Source organism: Chrysemys picta, chromosome 8 (genome assembly GCF_011386835.1).
Source record: "Chrysemys picta bellii isolate R12L10 chromosome 8, ASM1138683v2, whole genome shotgun sequence".
Lineage (NCBI taxonomy): Eukaryota > Metazoa > Chordata > Testudines > Emydidae > Chrysemys > Chrysemys picta.
Genome location: NC_088798.1, coordinates 34,065,121 through 34,085,271, shown reverse-complemented (window position 1 = coordinate 34,085,271; position 20,151 = coordinate 34,065,121). Strand labels below are relative to the sequence as shown.

At 42.7% G+C, this 20,151-nt stretch overlaps 1 protein-coding gene across 14 annotated transcripts in view; it reads right to left on the bottom strand.

Annotated features, from left to right (window-relative positions):
* Positions 1-20,151, bottom strand: part of CCDC18 (coiled-coil domain containing 18) — a 70,352-nt gene that overhangs the window by 23,939 nt on the left and 26,262 nt on the right. For all 14 annotated transcript variants that reach the window (XR_010590008.1, XR_006172273.2, XM_008165799.4 and 11 more), the window contains 10 exons: positions 19,618-19,695; positions 17,718-17,834; positions 12,486-12,653; positions 11,931-12,073; positions 11,273-11,436; positions 6,298-6,511; positions 4,304-4,403; positions 2,341-2,457; positions 1,742-1,885; positions 517-720 (listed from right to left, as the gene is read on the bottom strand). Coding sequence is in view for 12 of the 14 variants with exons in the window: in XM_008165799.4 (XP_008164021.2) it covers positions 517-720; positions 1,742-1,885; positions 2,341-2,457; positions 4,304-4,403; positions 6,298-6,511; positions 11,273-11,436; positions 11,931-12,073; positions 12,486-12,653; positions 17,718-17,834; positions 19,618-19,695 (1,449 nt within the window). In the remaining 2 variants the exon portion in view is untranslated. The remainder of the gene's footprint in view (positions 1-516; positions 721-1,741; positions 1,886-2,340; positions 2,458-4,303; positions 4,404-6,297; positions 6,512-11,272; positions 11,437-11,930; positions 12,074-12,485; positions 12,654-17,717; positions 17,835-19,617; positions 19,696-20,151) is intronic.

The following is a 20,151-nucleotide window of genomic DNA, read 5'->3' as shown; positions in this document are numbered from 1 at the left end:
CAATTCCCCCCGGACGGGGGTTTGATTGCCGAAAAGCCGGACATGTCCGGGAAAAACCGGACGTATGGTAACCCTAGTCAAAGGCTCTACTGCAAGAGTCGGCCTCAATCTACTTCCTAGTATCTAGTTTCCATATGTAAATATTTCAATTACTTCCTTTTTGTTTTATGTACCAAAGAGACCTAGATTTTAGATTTTACAAAAAAAATATCCAGTCATCGGTATTTTTAAATTAGGGAATTTGGGGTTCACAGACACCCATATTTGAAATCTTATTGAAAGTATGTTTTTTGGAATTGAAACACAACTAAACAATCTGTCTTTTTTCTTAATTTTATAATAAAAATTATCACAATACTTCCTTGTCACTCCAAAACTAAATATGTGCATCTGTGCTGACAACTTTATACACCAAATAAACAGTATAGTCCACTCTCAAAAATCAACATTTGTCAAAGGTAATTCCACTGCCACTTAAAACCAAAGCTATTTTGAATACGTTATATGTTTGGTCACCTTTTCTCGAGACAGATGGTTCATTTCTTCCAGTTCTTGCGAGAGTCTGTCCGTTTCTCTTTGAGCTTGAACCAACAGCCGTCGAGTCTCCAAAAGCTCCAAATGAATGTGCTGCATCTGTTCTCGTTCTAGCCTCAACTGCTGACCTAAATCTAATGCTTCCTTGTACTGGTCTGCAATGCACTTCTCCTGATCTTTCACTGTCTGTAATAAGTAAATAATTTAAATTCTTAAAGAAAACAGATATTGAATGATTTGTATTCCTCCCCCTTTTTTTTTAATCAAAAAAAAAAAAAAAAATCAATGCAGCAACCCTTTTTGACTCTATTGATTCTTGGAGATTACAAAAGAAGATAGACCACAGTTCTGATCTGCTATGGCAAGTCTTATCTATTCCAGTACTGACTCTCCGATAATGGCCAGTACCAGATCTTCAGAGGAAGGTACAAGAAAACCTACAGTGAACATTTATGAAGTAACTTGCCCATAATAGAAGCTTCTTTCTCACTCACATCAGTTAGTGCTTGGTTTATACCCTGAAGCATAAAAGTTTATATCCCTTGTAAAATAAATTAGATAGGATACAATATTTGTGTTCTCATTATCCATATAAATGTCTATTTTTTTCTGAATCCCATATAGTTCTTGGTCTCATTGATATCTTGTGGCAATGAGTTCCACAAGCTAATTATGCAGCATGTAAAAAGTAATATTTTTTATTTTTATGTTTTGCCTTTTCAATTGCATTTCAATGAAGCCCATTTCCCTAGCTAAGTCTGAAGGTTACTAGAGCCTAAAACAAGCAGCAAGATTGGCTTAAAACTCCCACATAATGCAAAGTTAGAGTGTGCGCTTTGGAATCCTGGTTTAATTTATGGGATTCATGATTCTGCAGACAAATACCTGGAGAAAAGTATAGAACCCTATTTTTGAAGGGAGACAAGGAAGATCTATACACAACTGTTTATAAACAACTGGTTACACCAATACCATCACAATCCAATAATGAAAATATAATAAACTTCAGCCAAGAACTCCAGCAAGTAATTTCAGTATGAAAAAAACATACTTTCTTGAAAGCATTACATTAAATGAGAAGACAACTTTCTTCCGCTGTTTATTGCTTAGTAAACCAAACAATCCATTAGACTGGAGACAAAGAATGTTCAGTTAGTAAACCAATAATTAATTAGAAAAAACACATTTATCCAAGAAAACAACTTACTTTTTCAATATCTGTTATTCTATGTTGTTTTCTTTCAATTTCCTTTTTTAGTTGATTTATTTCTTGATCTCTCTGGAGCAATTCAAACTCTTTTTCACGAAGCTCATCTTTAGAATGCTGTAGCTTGCAATCTAAGCTCTCAATCTAAATACAAAATACATTTAAAGTCAGAAGAACAGCTTTTTTTTCCTTCTTAAGGGACACCATGAAATCCTGACAAATTCAAAAGTTAGAAGTAGTTTAGATACTACATCTGCCATTGAGTTCCCTTACCAATTGATAATTTTACCACCACATTTTCCTATTTTAAAGAATGATTTAAGGTGCACATTTTATGAAGTAACAAGGCTGGCTTTTCTTACTATAGAGCTTTCCCCCTCCCCCACATTTTTTAGGTTTTAATTGGTGAACTCTAAATAATTTCTCTGGTAAAAAAAACCAACACCCAAAAAACTAAGAAACCCCCAAACTATTAACATCACTTTGGTCTTATCCTAGGCCAGCTCTTGCTTGCATCCATGCCCCAATCTCATGCACGCACTAGGTTATTCATTCTACCATGCTAGCCGGATTTTATTTTAAATCATTAATAAAAATACCTGTTTATCGCGTTCTTTAATTTCTAACTCAGTTTTCTCCAAACTACCTTCTAATCTAATTATTTTTTGTTCCATTTCTCCCCTGTGTTCACGAATAGTCATATCCAACTGGGTAACCTAAATATAAGAAAGAAAAAAAAAAAAACACTGTTTTGAAGTAGTATTTAGAATTTTAGAAACATTATTTTATGGAATATAAAAGAATTCAACACACCTAATGAAACTAATCCCTTTTGGCCCTGAGAATGTGGTCCCAAGTATAATCAGTAAAACTGACCTAAGAATGGATTAGCGGTCTGGCATTTAGAAATCTATTCTTAGAGGCCAAGTACATAGAGAAAAGGGAGAAACAATTCTAATTCCATAATCTCACACATCTTGCCCATACCTCAACACAGAGAACACAAGACAGAATGGTTACTCGGCTTTACACTGAGTTATTTGAGTAGACTGTCAGTATAGATCCTCATTCTTGGAATGTGCCTGCATAAAGCACTAAAGCAAAAAATGCTTTGATTACTAGGAGCCATATGGACTTCATCTCAAGCTACAGAGTTTTTCAGGTAATATTATGCATGGCCTTCATGCACCCTCAGTTCCTTCAACTTCTTCAGATTCCAGCTGAAACTCTGCAGTAACCCTTCTTTTTCTCCTTTGAGTACTGTCAGTAAAAATCCCCACTTTTGGAAGAATGACAGGCAGTAACAACTCTCTATAGAGAAGGCTTTGAGAAGACCATTTAAACAATGACAGTAGGACTGCCCTCCAAAACTGGGTATCAGATCTTGAAGGCAGATCAAGACTAAAGTTGTGAAAAGATATGGATTGACCTGCAATCAGCAGCTCTACATATTTCTACAATAGGAACATTACAAAAGCATGTTCAGAGACTGCCTTAGATCTAGTCCAGGGGTTTCCCAAATTTGGTTCGCAGCTTGTTCAGCATATGCCCCTGACGGGCCGCAACGAGACATTTTGTTTACCTGAGCATCTGCAGGTACAGCCGCTCCCAGCGGGCGTGGTTCGCCGTTTCTGGCCAATGGGAGCTGCGGGAAGCGGCACAGGCCCGGCCACCGCTTCCCGCAGCTCCCATTGGCCAGAAACGGCGAACCACGCCCACTGGGAGCTGCGAGTGGCCGTACCTGTGGATGCTTAGGTAAACAAAGTGTCTCGCAGCCCACCAGGGGCTTACCCTGAACAAGCCGCGAACCAAGTTTGGGAACCCCTGATCTAGTCAAATGTGCTCAGATACTATTGAGGACAGGGATACCGGTTAACTGATAGCATTTTTCAATGCAGATCTTAATCCAGTTTATCAAATTCTGACAGGAAGCTGCCTGTGCCATAACCTTATTACTATAAATGAAAAAAAGCCTTAGGTATTTACAGAAGGGTTTTGTTCTATTAAAGTAGTAGTTATAGGCCCTCTTCGCACCCAAAGTGTGTCATCTGACCATCCCCTGGTAATGGGTGTAGCTTGAGGAAAGTGACCACTTTAGGAATGAATATGGGAGGAGTATACAATACCACCTTACCCTCATATAAAGTTGGGTGAGGAAAGTCAAGCCATTTAAGTTTGAAGCTCACAGACCATTTTAGCTGATCTAACTGCCATGATAAACAGTCTTTGGGGCATGTGACAGAGAGAAAATTCCTCCAGAGGCTCTAATTGAGAGTCCATCAGCTTGGTCAGCACTAGGTTGAAGCCTCACAAAGGCAAACAGAAAAAATTTAGACATATCCTTTACAAATGCCTCAATGGTAGGCAAACGGATATAGAATCCCTTGAACTGGAACACAATATGCACCTAGGATAAATGAACTATATTGAAAAAGTCCTCATTTCTTGAAATGTAGCAAGCGATCTTAGTGATCATTTGAGCATTAGTAAATGCTGGACTTATTATAACTTTAAACAAACACTCAATAGGATATTCTGGTAATATGCTTAGAAAGATCTAACCTGAGCTGCTCTTTGTTTCAGTTCCCAGTTCCTTTCTTTCAATGCCTGGTCCATGTCAAGAAGTTCTTGCTTTTTGTCCTCAATTTCATCCTTACAATGCCTGCAATTTCCATATAACAAACAAACAATGTAGATGTTCTCTCTCCTTTATAAAGCTAGATCTAGATTCCAAAAAATCAAGTTTTCATAAAAGTGATAAATGTTGTATTCTAAAACTCCAAATGCTTTTTCTTTTAAAACGTTTGTTAATTTAATTTTGATCATACTTAGCATTCTCAATCCCAACTTCCTGGTTGAACAGTTTCTGCTTCGGTGTTGCTCTGATGACATAGGGCACTCCCTGCTTCTGACTGTACATCTTGGAGGGGAGAAATCTGAAAGTGGGTGCGACACATGGATACTTGAAAAAGAAGAGAGTGATCCCACCACTGTCTTATCTGGATCTTCCTTATCTCTTGAGGCCCTTGCTTCTCTCTGTTGCCTGCCTTAATGGTAGCTTCTTCAGGCTTTATTTACCAGCCTCCTTATCCCCAAACTGGTGTCAGGTGCTGCTGCATGCTCCACTCCTGCTTTCATATGGTTTGTCTGGGTCAGTGGAGAGGAGATAAGAAAAAGGATGGAGCATGCAGCAGCAAATGGTCCAATGGGGGGAGTGGAAGAGCAGTTTACATGGAAAACAATTAAGTAAAGCCTTTACAAGCCACAACTGTGATAGATAAACAGATGGAAAGGGTAGGTACCTCAGGAAATGAAAGGCTCCTTCCCCTAGCAACAGACAGAGAGTAGTGCTGATGTTAAGTGTTACCTTCTATATCAGCAAAGCAACACCCAGGCAGACGCTTTCTCAACCAGGAATTTGAAATTACAGCTGTTAATTTAAAACTTTATTTTAAAATACATTTTATAGTGTACTCGTGGTGTGACACATTTCTTAGCTATAGAAGCATTTAGAGTGCTTGACTGAGCAAACTGAATTAAGTTTTCTTTGAATATACACCATGCCAGCCAAAATTTTGCAACTTGGTTATCTAAAGTTGGGTAACTAATTCTGCATTTAAGAACCTAAAACGTAAGTGGCCTGATTTTCAGAGTGCTGGACACTTACTTCAGTGGATGCTTTGGCTACTTAGCAACTCTGAAAATATGGCCACTTATGTTGTAGGTGCTTAAATGTGGATTTGTGTGTGTAACTTTAAGCACACACATTTAAAAATGTTGGCCTCTGTTCTTTATTACAAGCTTAATTATTTTAAAATATAGGTAAACTTTGAACTGAGTAAAAAAACCTGAATGCATTTCATGACCATCTTCACAATGGAGATTTCACAGTAACTTTTCTATTAAAATTATTTCACTCATTATCAGAACTACATTGCAATAAAACGTGTATATTAGAAAGTTTCATTAATTTGCTATAGTAAAGGTTAAACAGTTGTACTGTACAAGACAGTCATTCTTTTTACTTGCATTTAACAGCTTTGGACTTAGGCAACATATTAACAGGTTTTTTTTATTACAGACGCCCCCCGGGTTACGCAAACCTGACTTAAGCAAAGGCGCACTTACAGAAAAAGTTCTGTAAGCTAGAAATAGGAGGTTTGGGGTTTTTTTTGCGTAATTGTTGGGTATACATTTCCGACTTACGCAAAATTCGAGTTATGCAAGGCGTTCTGGAACGGAATGCTTGCATAAGTCGGGGAGCGTCTATACTATTATTTTTAAGGCATTCCCAAAAAAGTACTTTAAATGTTAGTATTTTCGCTTTTAGAAACTAAACAAAATAAACTGAAGAGCTACTTTAAGTTATCCAAGGACCATGAATTAATTATCTAGATAGATAGATAGATAGATAGATAGATATCTCCACCAGATTATAGGGGGCTGCTAAAAGGTGGAAAGCACCATCAAAACCAAGAAACATGCTTCACTGTTCCTAAAACAAACAAAAAATCACTGGGATTAAGTCTTCAAGACCTGAATAGGAGTTAGCTCACCTAAGTTCAGCTGTTAGATCCTTGATAGCAGCATACTTCTCCTCCAGAGAAAACTGTGCGTTCTGTAGCACATCTCGCAGTTCCTGTAATTGTCTCAAAGTGATTTTTAATTCTCCATGGGCATTCTGTAGTTCAGCTTCTAGCTCTTCTATTCTATGTAAAGCATCCTTTTGCCCAGTCTCACTCTGAAGCAGTTTATCTTCCAGATCACTCACTGTTATGTGAATAGAAATTGAAAAGAAAGGGTACTCACCGATAACTGGTTCTTTAAGTGTCGCCTCTACATATCATTACTTGCAGTATGCACCCACCCCCAATGTCACTAGCTTTGAGGACATTCTAGAAAAGCAGAGTCCTATTCAAGACTGCATGACCAATCCCTCTGTGACATTATGAAGGTTGTGCACTCCCCAACCTCCTCACTTCTTTTTGCTAAACTTGGTCTTTAAGAGAGTTGAATTCTGAGGAAGAAGTGAAAGTAGGTGAATAGTGGGAAAATGAAGAGGCAACACTCAAAGAAAGAATGGTTATTCTACTGACAGAGATGTTGTAGTAAGTGTGGATCCCACTGTCAGTGCGCATGTCTTGTGTGCAAACACAGAATATTTTAAATAGTAATGTTCTGGGGCTTTGGGGCATACATGTGCCCTGTGGCTCCTTGTGCTCCTGTAAAAGAGCATAAAAGATTTCTTGATATCAAAGAGGGAAAAAACTTCAAGCCCTCCTTGAGGAATGGGTGCATTTTCTGCTCTGAGCTGCTTTTACACATGGTGCAGGTACAGTAACTCCTCACTTAACGTCCTCCTGCTTAACACTGTTTCAAAGTTACGTCGCTGCTCAATTAGGGAACATGCTCGTTTAAAGTTGTGCAATGCTCCCTTATAACGTCATTTGGCTGCCTGCTCTGTCCACTGCTTGTAAGATTCTGTGGAAGAGCAGTGACTTTACAAGGGAGCATTGCACAAGTTCCTCTTCTCCGCCGCCTCCTCCTCCCTCCCAGCGATGCGGCACTTAGGACTTCCTGGGAGGGAGGGAGAAGAGCGGGGAAGTGTTGAGTCTCCACTCCTCCCCCACCCTCCCAGAAAGTCCTAAGTGCCGCCAAACAAGCGCTGGGAGGAAGGGGGATGAGTGGGGAAACACCGCGTCTCCGCTCCTCCTCCCTCCCAGAAAGTCCTAAGCGCTGCTAAACAACTGTTTGGTGGCGCTTAGGACTTTCGGGGGGCGGGAAGGAGTGGGGATGCGGCATGCTCCGGAGAGGAGGTGGCGTGGGGGTGGGAAGAGGTGAGCCTGGAGTGGAGTGGGGACTGGAAGAGGCAGGCCTGGAGCATTCCCGGCAAAGTCAGTGCCTGTTCTTCTCCGGGGAAGCTGCCGCTGCTGCTGCAAAGGTGCTTCCTAGCGTCCTTGCATGCAGCGGGCTGTGCATGTGTGGGGTAAGCCAGGGGCACTTCCCAACCACAGTACAGTACTGTACAGTATATAATGCCTTTCGTCTGGCCAAAATTTTTTTCCTTGGAACCTAACCCCCCGCATTTACATTAAATATTATGGGAAAATTGGATTTGTTTAATATCGTTTCACTTAAAGTTGCATTGTTCAGGAACAAACTACAACGTTAAAGTGAGGAGTTACTGTATGTCTTTTGGCATCCAAAGTGGATGGCATAAGGTTTCTCTGTCCTGGAGTCGGTGCTGGCACTGAGGTCATTGGTGCTGATGAGGTGGTCAGAGAGAACGCCAACACCAGTACCAATGATGCTGGCACTTTTTAGGCCTCTTCTCCCTGGTAGAACCAGAGATATGGTGCCTTGTTACCCAGTTACCAGGACAGTTATTAAAGATAGTCTCCTTGACTCCAGCTTGGAGGATCTCTTTTCTCTGGGATCAGATGCTACCTTCAAAGGAATGCTTAAAAATATCTATTAGGGATATGTCCTTCCCTGAGGCAGAAGAGAGATCTGTTGTGCCCATCAATTAAGGGCATAAGAGCATCACACAAAGGACAGGTTATAAACCCTGTGGGTTTAGAGTCTGCCATTACTAACTAAGTGCTTTGCTCAACTGTTCAAGGAAATATGGGAGGGTGTCTCCTCCATCTTTCTTTTCTTTTCTTTTTGGGGGGGCAGAGGGACAGACGATCCAATTAAAATAACAAGAAAATAATTTTTAATAATAGGGTGAAGAGGATTTCTTCACAAAAAGATTGCATTTGAAACAGAAGAGCAGACTCAATGTGCCATCTTGATGCCACAGGCAACAAGAGGGAACAGAGGGTATGTCTACACTAGTAGGTTGACTTGCCTTTCATTAGGTCGACTTACATCTACCGCAGAAATTACTACAGTGGTGCATGTCCACACTACTCTCCTTGGGTGTGTGGTGCACGTCCTCACCAGAAGCGCTTCCACCATCCAAAGAGGGGGAGTGTGCGGAGCGGAGAGCCTGGTCTCTCAGCTCTGCTGGCAGCTCCCTTCTGGGAGCCCAGCTGCCCCACAGGCTCCCAGAAGACTGCTCCCACCCAGCTCCCCATTCCCTGCCGAGAGCAGGGGGGAAGCTGCCTGAGGCTTCTCGCCCCTGGGGAGCGGGAGGTGGGCAGCAGTGTCAATTTCATGGCTCCAGAAGCCATGAAGCTGACAAGGCTGCCCAGCTCCCGGCAGGGATCCAACTGCCAGGGCTTCTCACCCCAGAGGGGGGTCCAGCTGCCCAACTCTCCAGGGGAATGGGGGGCAGCTTGGCTTTCTTGTCAATTTCATGGCTCCTGCCATGAAATTGACAAGATCACCAACAGCTGATGTAAGAAACACAGCATCTACACAGATTCTGTGTTGCCCTAACTACACCAACACAAGCCCTATGCCTCTTGTGGAGGTGGAGTTATTATGTTGGCGCAGTAGGGCACTTACATCGGTGGGAGCAAGGCTGTAGTGTATATATTGACATAATTAGATCGACATAAGCGGCCCTATGTCAACCTAACTGTGTAGTGTAGACCAGGCCTGAGGGAGGGTCACAGCTGCACTGCCCTTTATGCCCTGGCATGAGAAGGAATAGGATGTATGGATGGCTATGATGGACATTCTCTTCAAAAGGTTCTGAGCTTGCGTACATAGGCTCATACGCCCCTACAGTGGGACCCACACGGACATTCAAAAGAACCACCAGTTATTGTTAAGAAATCTACCTTTCTTTGAGTTGGCCTCTGCATATTCCTAAATGTGGGAGTTTAGTAAACAGTATAACCCCTAAGAAGGCAGGCTCAGAAGTTCTAATTAAGCAGGAGCTCCAGAATTACCCTCCCAAAGCATGTATCTGATCTAAATACCAAGCTGTTGAGTATGCAGTATTGCATAAATGTGTCAACAAAATTTCCTGCAGATTTCTATGATGACAATATTACAGAAGCAGGCTATTAATACCGTCTTAACAGAGTGAATCCTATGTCCTCCAGCCCAACACATCTTGGTACATAATCTAATCCATTTTGACAGATACTAAGTGGAAATGGCATTCCTCTCACACTGATCCTCACTGGTTACAAACAGTTTAGGTGCCTTCCTAAATATCTCAGTTAACCTATCAATGTTGTATAGAAATCTAAAGATGAGACTTTGCATTGGTAGTGATTTTCTCCCACATAAAAACAAAAACAAAAAAAAACCAGATATACTTTATGAATTCCATTCTGTTTTGTGAATGCCATTTATGAGTGTAACCTTCATTGTGGACTAAAGCATCCATTTTGTAGCTGAGATTTGATACCTAGTGGACAGATGATGGCTGGGAAGCTGTGACAGAGCAGTCAAGTGCCATTGATATTGAACGGCTCTTCCCTAAAGGAACAATGGGTTTTCTACCAGCAGGGCCATTGATTTAGAATATTTCTCTCTTTACGCAAAAGCTGATGGGGGTGGGAGCTGGAGTCTCCCCATCCCAAGCTTGCAGCATATGGGGACTCAGGGGACACAGTCAGTTTTAAGAAGTGGTCATTCTCTAAGGAAATCCAGAAGCAAGATAGTCAGGCCAAGAAGGCCAGAAGGGCTGCCTGGCCTAAGTACTCAGACCACACCCAGGACTTACAAGGGTGGTGAAATCAACTGAGATGGATTGCATTTAAGTGTTTGTTGTTTTCCATCTATCTATAGCCCTCTTGTCCTTTTTTAAGAGCAAAGTGTTTGTTGATAAAAATTCCATTGTTTAGTCTGCGTGCCTTGCTTTACTACTATGTTGTTCCTGAAGGGTGTAACTAGGAAACCAGAGGTCCCACAGGCAGTTGAACTCTGGGGGAGAATATGTCTAAGCAAATGGGGGCTCAGGTGGGCTGCAGCACTGGTTACAGGGTCTAGCCAGAGCGTGGGGTACCACTGCCCAAGAAGCATGTCAGTCATGAGTAGGCACCTGGGACTGCCTGCGACCCAGAGCTACAAGCAGTGATCAGTCATTACTCAGATGAAGGGGGCATAGAAGCACGTGGGATTCAGCAGTTGGACACAATCATAAGAAACTGGTGTCCATTCAGAGAATGAGATTGGACCAAGATTGTGACGAGAGACCTGAGCCAGTCTTACAGGGATACGGTAGGAATTTGAACTTTCTGATGTAATTGTTCAATATCTTCATGTCCATGATGGCATTTCTTTATTGGAATGAGAAAGAATTTGAAGCTGATATTAGGCCATGATAGCCTGATAATTGGTGACATTGATTCTCAATGTAACCGAGGCTCCATGGGGGAAGGGAACACCCCACAAGTGGGAATATGTAGAGGCCATCTAAAATGAAGAAGCCCAAGTAACATTTTACTACCCAGATCTTTTCAAATTGCAAGATTATGAAAAGTCAAAATAGTCATACGTTGAGTCCCTTGCAACTAACTACAAAACAAGTCGGGTGGGGGGAGAGGGGACAATCCATTTTAATATATAAAGCATAAGCAAATAAGCCTTAAAGATGAAATTTTTTACACATAGTAAATCATTTACCTCGTTGCGTTTTTTTATTTAGTTCTGACTGAGTGTGCTCCAAAGTCATTTCTAAGTGACTTAGCTGCACTGTTTTAGTTTCACCATCTCGTCTTAAATGCATTAGTTCTTTCTCCATACCAATTAGCTCATCCTTGCACTGATCCATCTCCAGCTTAATCTGCCTGAACAAAACACAAAAGGAAACAGAATTAACAAATAACAATTGGAATAATAAAGACAGCATTTCCCTCACCTCTTTGTGCCCCTCCAGGTCCTTGCTTTATCCCAGAGACTCCTGCAGGAGCCTTCTTGCTCCCTGCAGTTCTCACTCACTAGGCCAGGGGTAGGCAACCTTCTGAAGCGGTGTGCCGAGTCTTCATTTATTTACTTTAATTTAAGTAAATTAACAAAAAATAGAAGTGTCCTTAAGCTAGAAATAAAGGCCAGAATTCAACAAGGTATATGGGATTATTAACATGTTTACAAATAGGCAAATATTCAAGTATGAATCAGGACCTGCTGAATCAGGACCAAAGTACTATTCTAAAGCTACATGTATCTGTAAAACATACTCCTTTCAATAAAAGCAGCACATTTTGTAATACAATTTTTTAGTAGTTTTACAATATTGGATCTTCAGAATACACCAAAATGAAAAAAAATGTTCTACACATACCCAATTGTGCTAGTAAGTTCAGCCACCTTCTGTCTTTTTAAATCTGCTTCCTGAGAGGCTATACGGAGCTTCCCTTCTGCCTTTCTCAACTCTTCTTCGGAGTTTTCTTTCTGTCTTTGAAGCTCTTGCTCCAGTTTTGATACCTATTTAAAGTTGTATTTAGTATCTATACTGTTAAAATTTCTATAAAAGAACAGAAATCTCCCTCTTGAAAAATCACATATGAAAGGGTTAAAAATATTTAATTTCTTTGGTTAGATCCTAAAATTGCACATAAAAATCAAATAGAAATCTGCAAAGGTACTTTTAGAGAACAAATTATTTCTTATCGGTTTAATAAGTGCTACAAAAGTAACTTCACCTGAAATTAAGTGGCATTTCATTTCATTATTCACTCAGGCTACTATAATAATTATATCAATTACATCTGATAATTAAAAGATTATAAACAAAGTAAGCTATCAAATAGACAGACATTGCAATTCCATATAAATACATTTAAATATTTATGCTTACCTATACTATTTAATTCTTCTCATTATGAATGTACTTTACCTGTTTTTCAAGCTTAATTTGGCTATCCTCTAGCTCTCCATTTCTAATTGTCTCCTGCTGTAACATTTGCTGCTGCTGCTGCAGAGTTTGCTGTAGGAGGACATTTTGTTCAGTGGTGTCCTGAAGATTATGATTTCTTTGTTTTATTTCTTTTTGTAACCGGTGCACCTGAAAATACATTAAATTTTCTTTACAATGAAACAAAGATATTTATGCCTTATCTTGCTTCCATTTAAGTCGGTGATCCGATGTTCTTCGTGAGAGGATGATCAGACCCATAACGCAAAAACAAACATACCAAAAAAAAAAAAAAAAAAAAAAAAAAAAAAAAGCTCTCAACTCTATTTTATTTTATTCACCCAAACGTGAAACGGAGGAAGTGCCTGTGCCCCTCGAATATATGAATGTGGAAGTATGCGTCCTGCAGATCAAGGGCAGCATACCAGTCCCCGGGATCCAGGGGATGAGGGAGGCCAGACAGCCCATGCAAAACTTGAACTTTACCATGTACTGGTTCAGGCTCTGCAGGTGCAGGATGAGCCTGAGCCCCCCTTTGGCCTCCGGGATAAGGAAATAGCAGGAGTAGTACTCCTTGCATCTGAACTCTGCTAGCACCACTTCCACCACTCCTAAGCCAAGGAGCCGCCCCCCCTCCTGCTCTAGCAGAGCCTCGGGAGGGGGTCCCCCAGGTGGGACGGGGGCGGAGGGTTGTTGGGGTGGGGTAGAGGTAAACTGGAGGGTGTAGCCCCGGGGGACGGTGTTGAGGACCCAACGGTCCGAAGTCAGCCACGACCACTCCGGGAGAAAAGCACACAACCGGTTAGTGAAGGGAAGCTTTATTGCGGGTGGATCCCTGATGTGAACTGGTAGGTTGCCCCTGGGCATCCCGTCAAAACTGACGTTTCCCCACCTGTTTATCCTTGGAGCACCCAGGCTGGGGGGCAGACCAGGACTGCCTCTGCGGGCATTTCTTATAGTCCCATGACTTTTTATAAGGGGGCTCATATTTAGAGTGGGTGGCCTGAGTGGGAGCCTGCTGCGGCTTAAACTTGGGCCTAGCCAGAGCTGGGACATGTGTCTTAAGCGTAGTGCAGGAATCTTTCAGGCCATGCAGCTTCACATCCGTCTGTTCCGCAAACAGGGCCTTGCCGTCGAACAGGAGGTCCTGCAAGGAGTTCTGTGCCTCACTGGACAGCCCAGACAGCAGCAGCCACGACGCCCTCCTCATGGACACTGCAGAGGCCATGGACCTTGCACCTGTATCCGCAGCATCCGACGCTGCCTGCAGGGTTGCCCTGGTAGCCGCTGTACTCGCCTCCACCAGAGCTTTGAACTCCTTCCTATCACGCTCCTGGATGGAGTCCTCGAATTTGGGTAGAGAGCCCCACAAATCATACCAACCCAGAAGAGCCTGATGGTTCGCCACCCTTAACTGGAAACTCAAGGACAAATAAACCTTTCTCCCAAAGAAGTCCAGCCTCCTTGAGTCTTTATTTTTCAGAGTGGGGGCTGGTTGGCCCTGCCTCTCCCTGTGGTTGACCAACTCGACCACCAGGGAGTTGGGGGCAGGGTGGGTGTACAGGTATTCATGCCCCTTGGTGGGCACAAAGTACTTCCGTTCTGCCCTCTTAGAGATGGGGAGCAAGGAAGCCAGGGTTTGTCACAAGGCATTTGAAATTTTTGCCACCCCTTCGTGGACTGGAAGGGCCACCCTGCCTGGTACCAAGGCCGATAGGACGTTGAAGAGGGAGTCGAGGGTTCCTCCACCTCCTCAGCCTGAAGGTTGAGACTTGATGCCACTCTTTTCAATAGTTCCTGGTGGGCCTTAGAGTCCTCCTGCGGAACAGAGGAAGGAGAGTTCGTAATCGCCTCATCAGGGGAGGGTGAGGATGCAGGCATGGTACTCTACGTACCGACCAGTACTGGAGGTCCCCCCACTTGGTCACCCTCTGGGCACAGAACCGAAAATGCACGTCCCACCGACTCCTTTCTGGGATGCTGGGAAAGGGAGGCCGACGGTCTTTCCGATGCTCCGGTCACCAAGCGAGCCCCCACCGGGGGCTGTGTCAGGGGCCATGGGGCCCACAGGTACCACGGTGCTGGCCAAGGAGCCCAGTGCCATTGTTCAGCCTGAACTAGCCTGTCCCATTGACTGATGATACGAAGGGAGGCCAGGCTAGCGTACGATCTGCCGCTGTCCCTGGACCGGGAGGAGCGATGGCGTCGGGAACGGTGCCGACCACAAAACCATGATCCCAACATGGAGGAACGATACCGCCGGTAGCAGCTGCTCCACAATTGGCTCCGGCGGGCGCCAGCGATCGACGCCCGGGACTGCGGGAGCGGTGCTGCAGCGGGGTCCTGGAGCGAGACGACAAACAGGAACAGCATTGATGCCCATATCATGATGGGCTACGGTAGCCTTTCACAGGCGAAGACCTCCGGTGCCGTCTGCCTCGGTCTCGACGGGGCCCACTCCCTTCGCAAGGTCTATGGTCCCTCGAGGCAGAGCGGTGTCTGGAACCCCAGTCAGTCAGAACCCAGGCAGGCAACCTGGTGGGGGTCGACAGTGACCGGTGTGGACTACACTGAGCGGCGAACAGCATCAGGAACATTCCCTCGAACAGTACTGACCAAGAGGCAACTGCAGCGATCTAAGCAGTGGCTTGCCTCTGGACCAGGAAGCCAATGGTGGCAGTGCCCCTGGTACCGGTAGGAACATAACGTCCCAGGTTGCTTGCAGGGCCTCCGGCGTGGAGGGCACCCGGACATCCAGGGAAGCCTGCGCTGACTGGGCCAGGCTACTCCGCTCAACCTGAGTTGGAGGCCTGGAGGCCGATGGGGACTGAGAACTGCCCAACGTGGGTCTAGTCTCTCCCCTGGTCTTGCTCCGGTGCCTCGGCAGAGAAGACCTCTTCTTAGCCTTCTAGGTGTGCCCCGCGGATGGGGAGCGGTGCCGACTGGTGGAAGGCACCGAAGGGTCGCCGCACACCGACACCGCGATGCCCGGTGCCGACTCAGAGCGGCGCACTGGAGTTGGGGTCAATGCTGACTCCATCAGAATGGCTCGGAGCGGAATGTCTCTTTCTTTCTTGGTCCGAGGCTTGAAAGATCTGCAAATCTTGCAGCGACAGCAAAGATGGGTTCCCCCAGGCAGCATAAACAGTCCGCGTGCAGGTCACTCACTGGCATCGGCCGCCTGCAAGTGTCGCACGACTTAAAGCCCGGGGCATGCCCCGACCCGGGTGCACTAAACTAAACTAACACTCATCTAAACTACTACAACTACAGGTACTACTACTACTACGAACGAACAAGAGTTCTAGAGGAAAGCTGCAGACAAGCTGGAGCAGAGCAGTTCTGATGCATCTTCACTGGCGGCAAGAAGGAACAGAGGTTAGGGGGTGCGCGCAGCGCCCCTTATACTGCACCATAGAGGTGCAACTCCAGAGGTCGCTAGGAGCGCTCCCCTACGGGGAGCTAGGGGGAAAACTTCCAGCACCGGTGCACGTGCTGGAGCACGCACGTGCGAGCACGCACACCTACTGTGGAATAAACATGAACAATCACTCAAAGAAGAACTGCACTTTGTCCGTCCTGCCCCTTTCTCCCCACCAGCCAGCCAGCCAGGAAGCAGCAGCAGAAGCCTGGGTGCAGAGCGAGCCAGGTTTACAATCCCTGCCCTGGACCACGCTGGGCCAGATGTCTGGCGCCATCTGATGAGATACCTCCCCTCAACACCCTCTAGCTTACCATCCCTCCTACTCCCAAGGATAGGACTGGCACTGCCACCTCCCAGCCTGCTAACCCTCCACAAGCAGCCTTAGTAGGAAGTGGAAGCTGAGATGGCCACTTCCGCCTCCCTGCCGTTGGGAAAAAATTGCAGCAATTCTCAGGGGCAGCAGGAGGCGTGGCAGTTGTACACATTCCATGAAATTCAAAACACTTACCCATGACACTGCTGTGAATTTAAAAAAAAATAATAATAATCTGTGATTTCCACAGAGTCTTATCTATAGGTTATCTTTCCTATATAAAAAAAAAGAGGTAATGTAAAATTAACAGTTGATCACTCTTCTTCCGCTTCCTATTCTCTCTTGGCTTTGCAATTTTGTGGTTCCTGGTTCTCTTCCTATCCTACTCCTTTAGCGGCTCATTCTCCCCTCCACATTCTGTCCTGGTTCCTCTGCTCTTCTCTATTTTTGTAACCTCAATCTGTTCCCCTCTCCTTTAATTACCACCTATATGCAAATGAGCCAAGATTTTCAACAATGATTAGTGGCTTTCGGTACCTAACTTGAGACTCGTTGAAGGAGCCTAATTTTCAGGGGGTGGATGCTCAACATTTTCTGAAAAGTCATGCCCCTTTAAAGCATCTTAAGTTGCACACCCAAAAATGGAGGCACCCATTATCACCAGTCACTGATGAATATCTTGGCCATGATTACCAATCTTTACCTTTAACCTTGCCCCACTATCCAGTCTCCCCATCTCTAACTATCAGTTATAGATTTTAAGGGCAGAAGGGATGAGTAGACCATCTAGTCTGACATCCTGTGTATCACAAGCCAAAAAATTTCATCCAGTTATTCTTATACTGAGCCAAATAACGTGTGTTTAGCTAAAGCATATTTTCCAGAAAGGCATCCAAGAGATAGGGAATCCATCACTTCTCTTGGCAGTTTGATCCAATAATTAATCACTCACTGGTAATATTTTGTGCTTTATTTCTAATTTGAATTTGTCTGGCTTTAATTTCCAACGACTAGTTCTTGTTAGGCTTTTCATCACAAAATTGAAGAGCCATTTAGTACCTGTTTTTTCCCTCCATGAAGGTACCCCTATACCTATACTACAATCAAGTCACCTCACTAACTTCTTTTTCATTAGTTAAACATTAACACAACCGCCATAGCCCTCTCAATCTCAGTCATTCCATAACTGAATGTATCCTTCCTCCTGATCCTGTTTCTCTGGCTTTATTAACAACTCCCTTTTACTGGATACTACTACTTTTCACCTACCACATTCACTCTCAAAGTCTTATTGCTTCTCCCTCTTTGTCACAAAAATTTGCCCCTTTTCACAATCCCTACTGCTAAAATTTTGTTCACCTCTCTCCTTGCCTACTATATCCTCTTTTAGACACAAATTCTAATATTTCATAATGGATAACACCAGTTTTCTCTGTAACAAAGAAAAACTAAGTTGATAAAACAAATTAAAGTTTACCTCTTCAGACTTCTTCTTTAGCTGCTTTTCAAATGACTCCTTATTTTCTTCTAATTGACTCAGATACAATCGAAGTTCTTCTTTACAAATGTCTAGTGCTGACTCTAGTTGTCGGACCTAGTTAGGTGTAAGAGACCATTTAAAATAAGTAATGACTAGTTGTTCAGAATTGGTCAAGAAGTCTAAAATAATTCATTAAAACCTGCTTGTTAATTCTGACATTTTGTGTGATATAACTACAAATATGGATTTAAAAAAAACTATCTTTAATTTCTCTGAAATTTACTTTTAACATAACATTTAAATAATGAAAAATTCATACAAAAACTTACAAAATTTATGCTTTTAAGTCATAAGAGATTATCAATTATGCAAAGACATTACAATACCTGTCATCAGCTACAGTCTAAGGACTATATATATATATATATATATATATATATATATATATATATATATATATATATATATATATATATATATATATTCACACTACTGAGTCAGCTATTCACTTACGCATCATTTACAGAGAAAGTGATAAAAAGGCTATAAAATTCCAGCTTTATGTATGGGATACCTTCATAAGGTACATTCTTATGTAAATTATGACAAGTCAACACTCAGAAAAGTAGATCCATATCTAAAACCAAAATATTTTATTGTGCTATTACAAAATAGCAGATCCACTTTTATTTTCTGCATTGAGACTGCAGCTCCTGAGTTTAATCAGGACGGAAAGGACAAGGTAAACATAAAACAACATAGCATGATGATGATGTTGACAATTTAACAAATGTATCTTACATTTACATTATTACCAATTTGGACTTGCACCCTGAAATCACAAACTTAGATATACAATTTATATACAACAATAACTAGGGACCTCTCCCCCACACACACTGAAGCGCAACTATCTCTGGGGTGAAATGCAGCAATTGTAACATTAAACAGCATTGGGCAGGAAGTGAAGATTTCCATATCAAATTGCAACAGCAGTGGAAAATTTAGATAGGCAGTCTGCAGTTTTCCACACTAGAATTTTACTAGACCATGAGGTTAACACACACACACACTTTTTTTTTTTTTAATTAAAGGGAGGGGAAAAAAAGTTTCAAGTTATCTCTGATTAGAAGTAGTCAGGGACTTTCATTTTATATTTCACCTGAAAAACACCACTGGCAGCAGTACCCTGTAACACTATAACAGCCCACTGGTTCAGTACAAACTCAGACGGAAGCAAGCCACCTACTGAATCACCAACGCCACTTCTTAAAGCACCTAGACGATACTTGGATGGCTTCTCATCCCAACCAATCTTAGGTTATGAATTCAGATGGTATTACAGCACAAGATGGCATTGCTTGGCAAAACTAGTGTTGCCAGTACTGCATTGAAGATGCTTGCCAGACAGACACTAGTAGGAGAAGTAGACGGGCTAAAGAGTTTGAAGAAGTCAGTTTACTTTTACAATTACTATTTAGCCTAAAATAAATATTGCATCTATAGTGAAACCTTAAAAAAAAAAAAAAAAAAAAAAAAAGAGAGAGACCCTTATTCGTCACTCTCTTGTCTTTAGAGACTCCCCAAACTATCTCCAAATGTAGTGATTCCAATTCTGCTCTACTTGTACTACGAGAGCATCTTAGCCAGGCAAATGATTTTTGTCTTACAGCAGTCACTTAGAGCAGGTTTCACTAAAATATTTATCTTTCGTTTGTTCATTCTTAAATGAAGGCTGAAAGGAGGACTGGAAAGTAATGACACCTTTTGGAATATTCACATGAGCTCTAAGTAACTTGGAGGTGTCTCAATCAGAGGGAATGAAAAAGAGCTACATAAATATGGCAATTCAAAAAAGAAAAAGGTATTAATCAAAAACAACAAAAATCATACTTACTTTGATTGTTTCTTCCGTTAATTGGCTTTGCAACATTTTCAAAGCTTCTTCTTTCTTGGTATTTTGCTTTTCCATTTCCTGTTTGCCAAAGGAGACAAGATGTGAATATAACTGCATATATAAAAGTTATACTACTGGAAGCCAGCATACTAGAAAACGAAAAAATATTTGGTTAGTGACAAAAATGTTTGTCTTTATATTGTATTAACATGCATTTTACTTCTAAGTGAATTTGGCCCTGATTCTGTCACATTGTGGTCCCTTTACACTTCCCCAATGGCAGAAAGCGGCTATAAAGAGAGTGTAGCCCTCTCCTGCAGAATATACTCACTATAGGTAAGGCCCTACTTGAATTGCAGGATGATAGTCAAAAATATTGCGGCTGAGTTGCAGACAAGCCACGGAAAATTGCGGAAAAGTAATAATGGACCTTATTATTTGCTATAATAAAGCCCATTATTACTGTTCTGCAATTTTCCATTGTCGGCTGAGAGTGGGCACTCCCGCTGTTGACCACCCAGGTCTGAGAGCAGG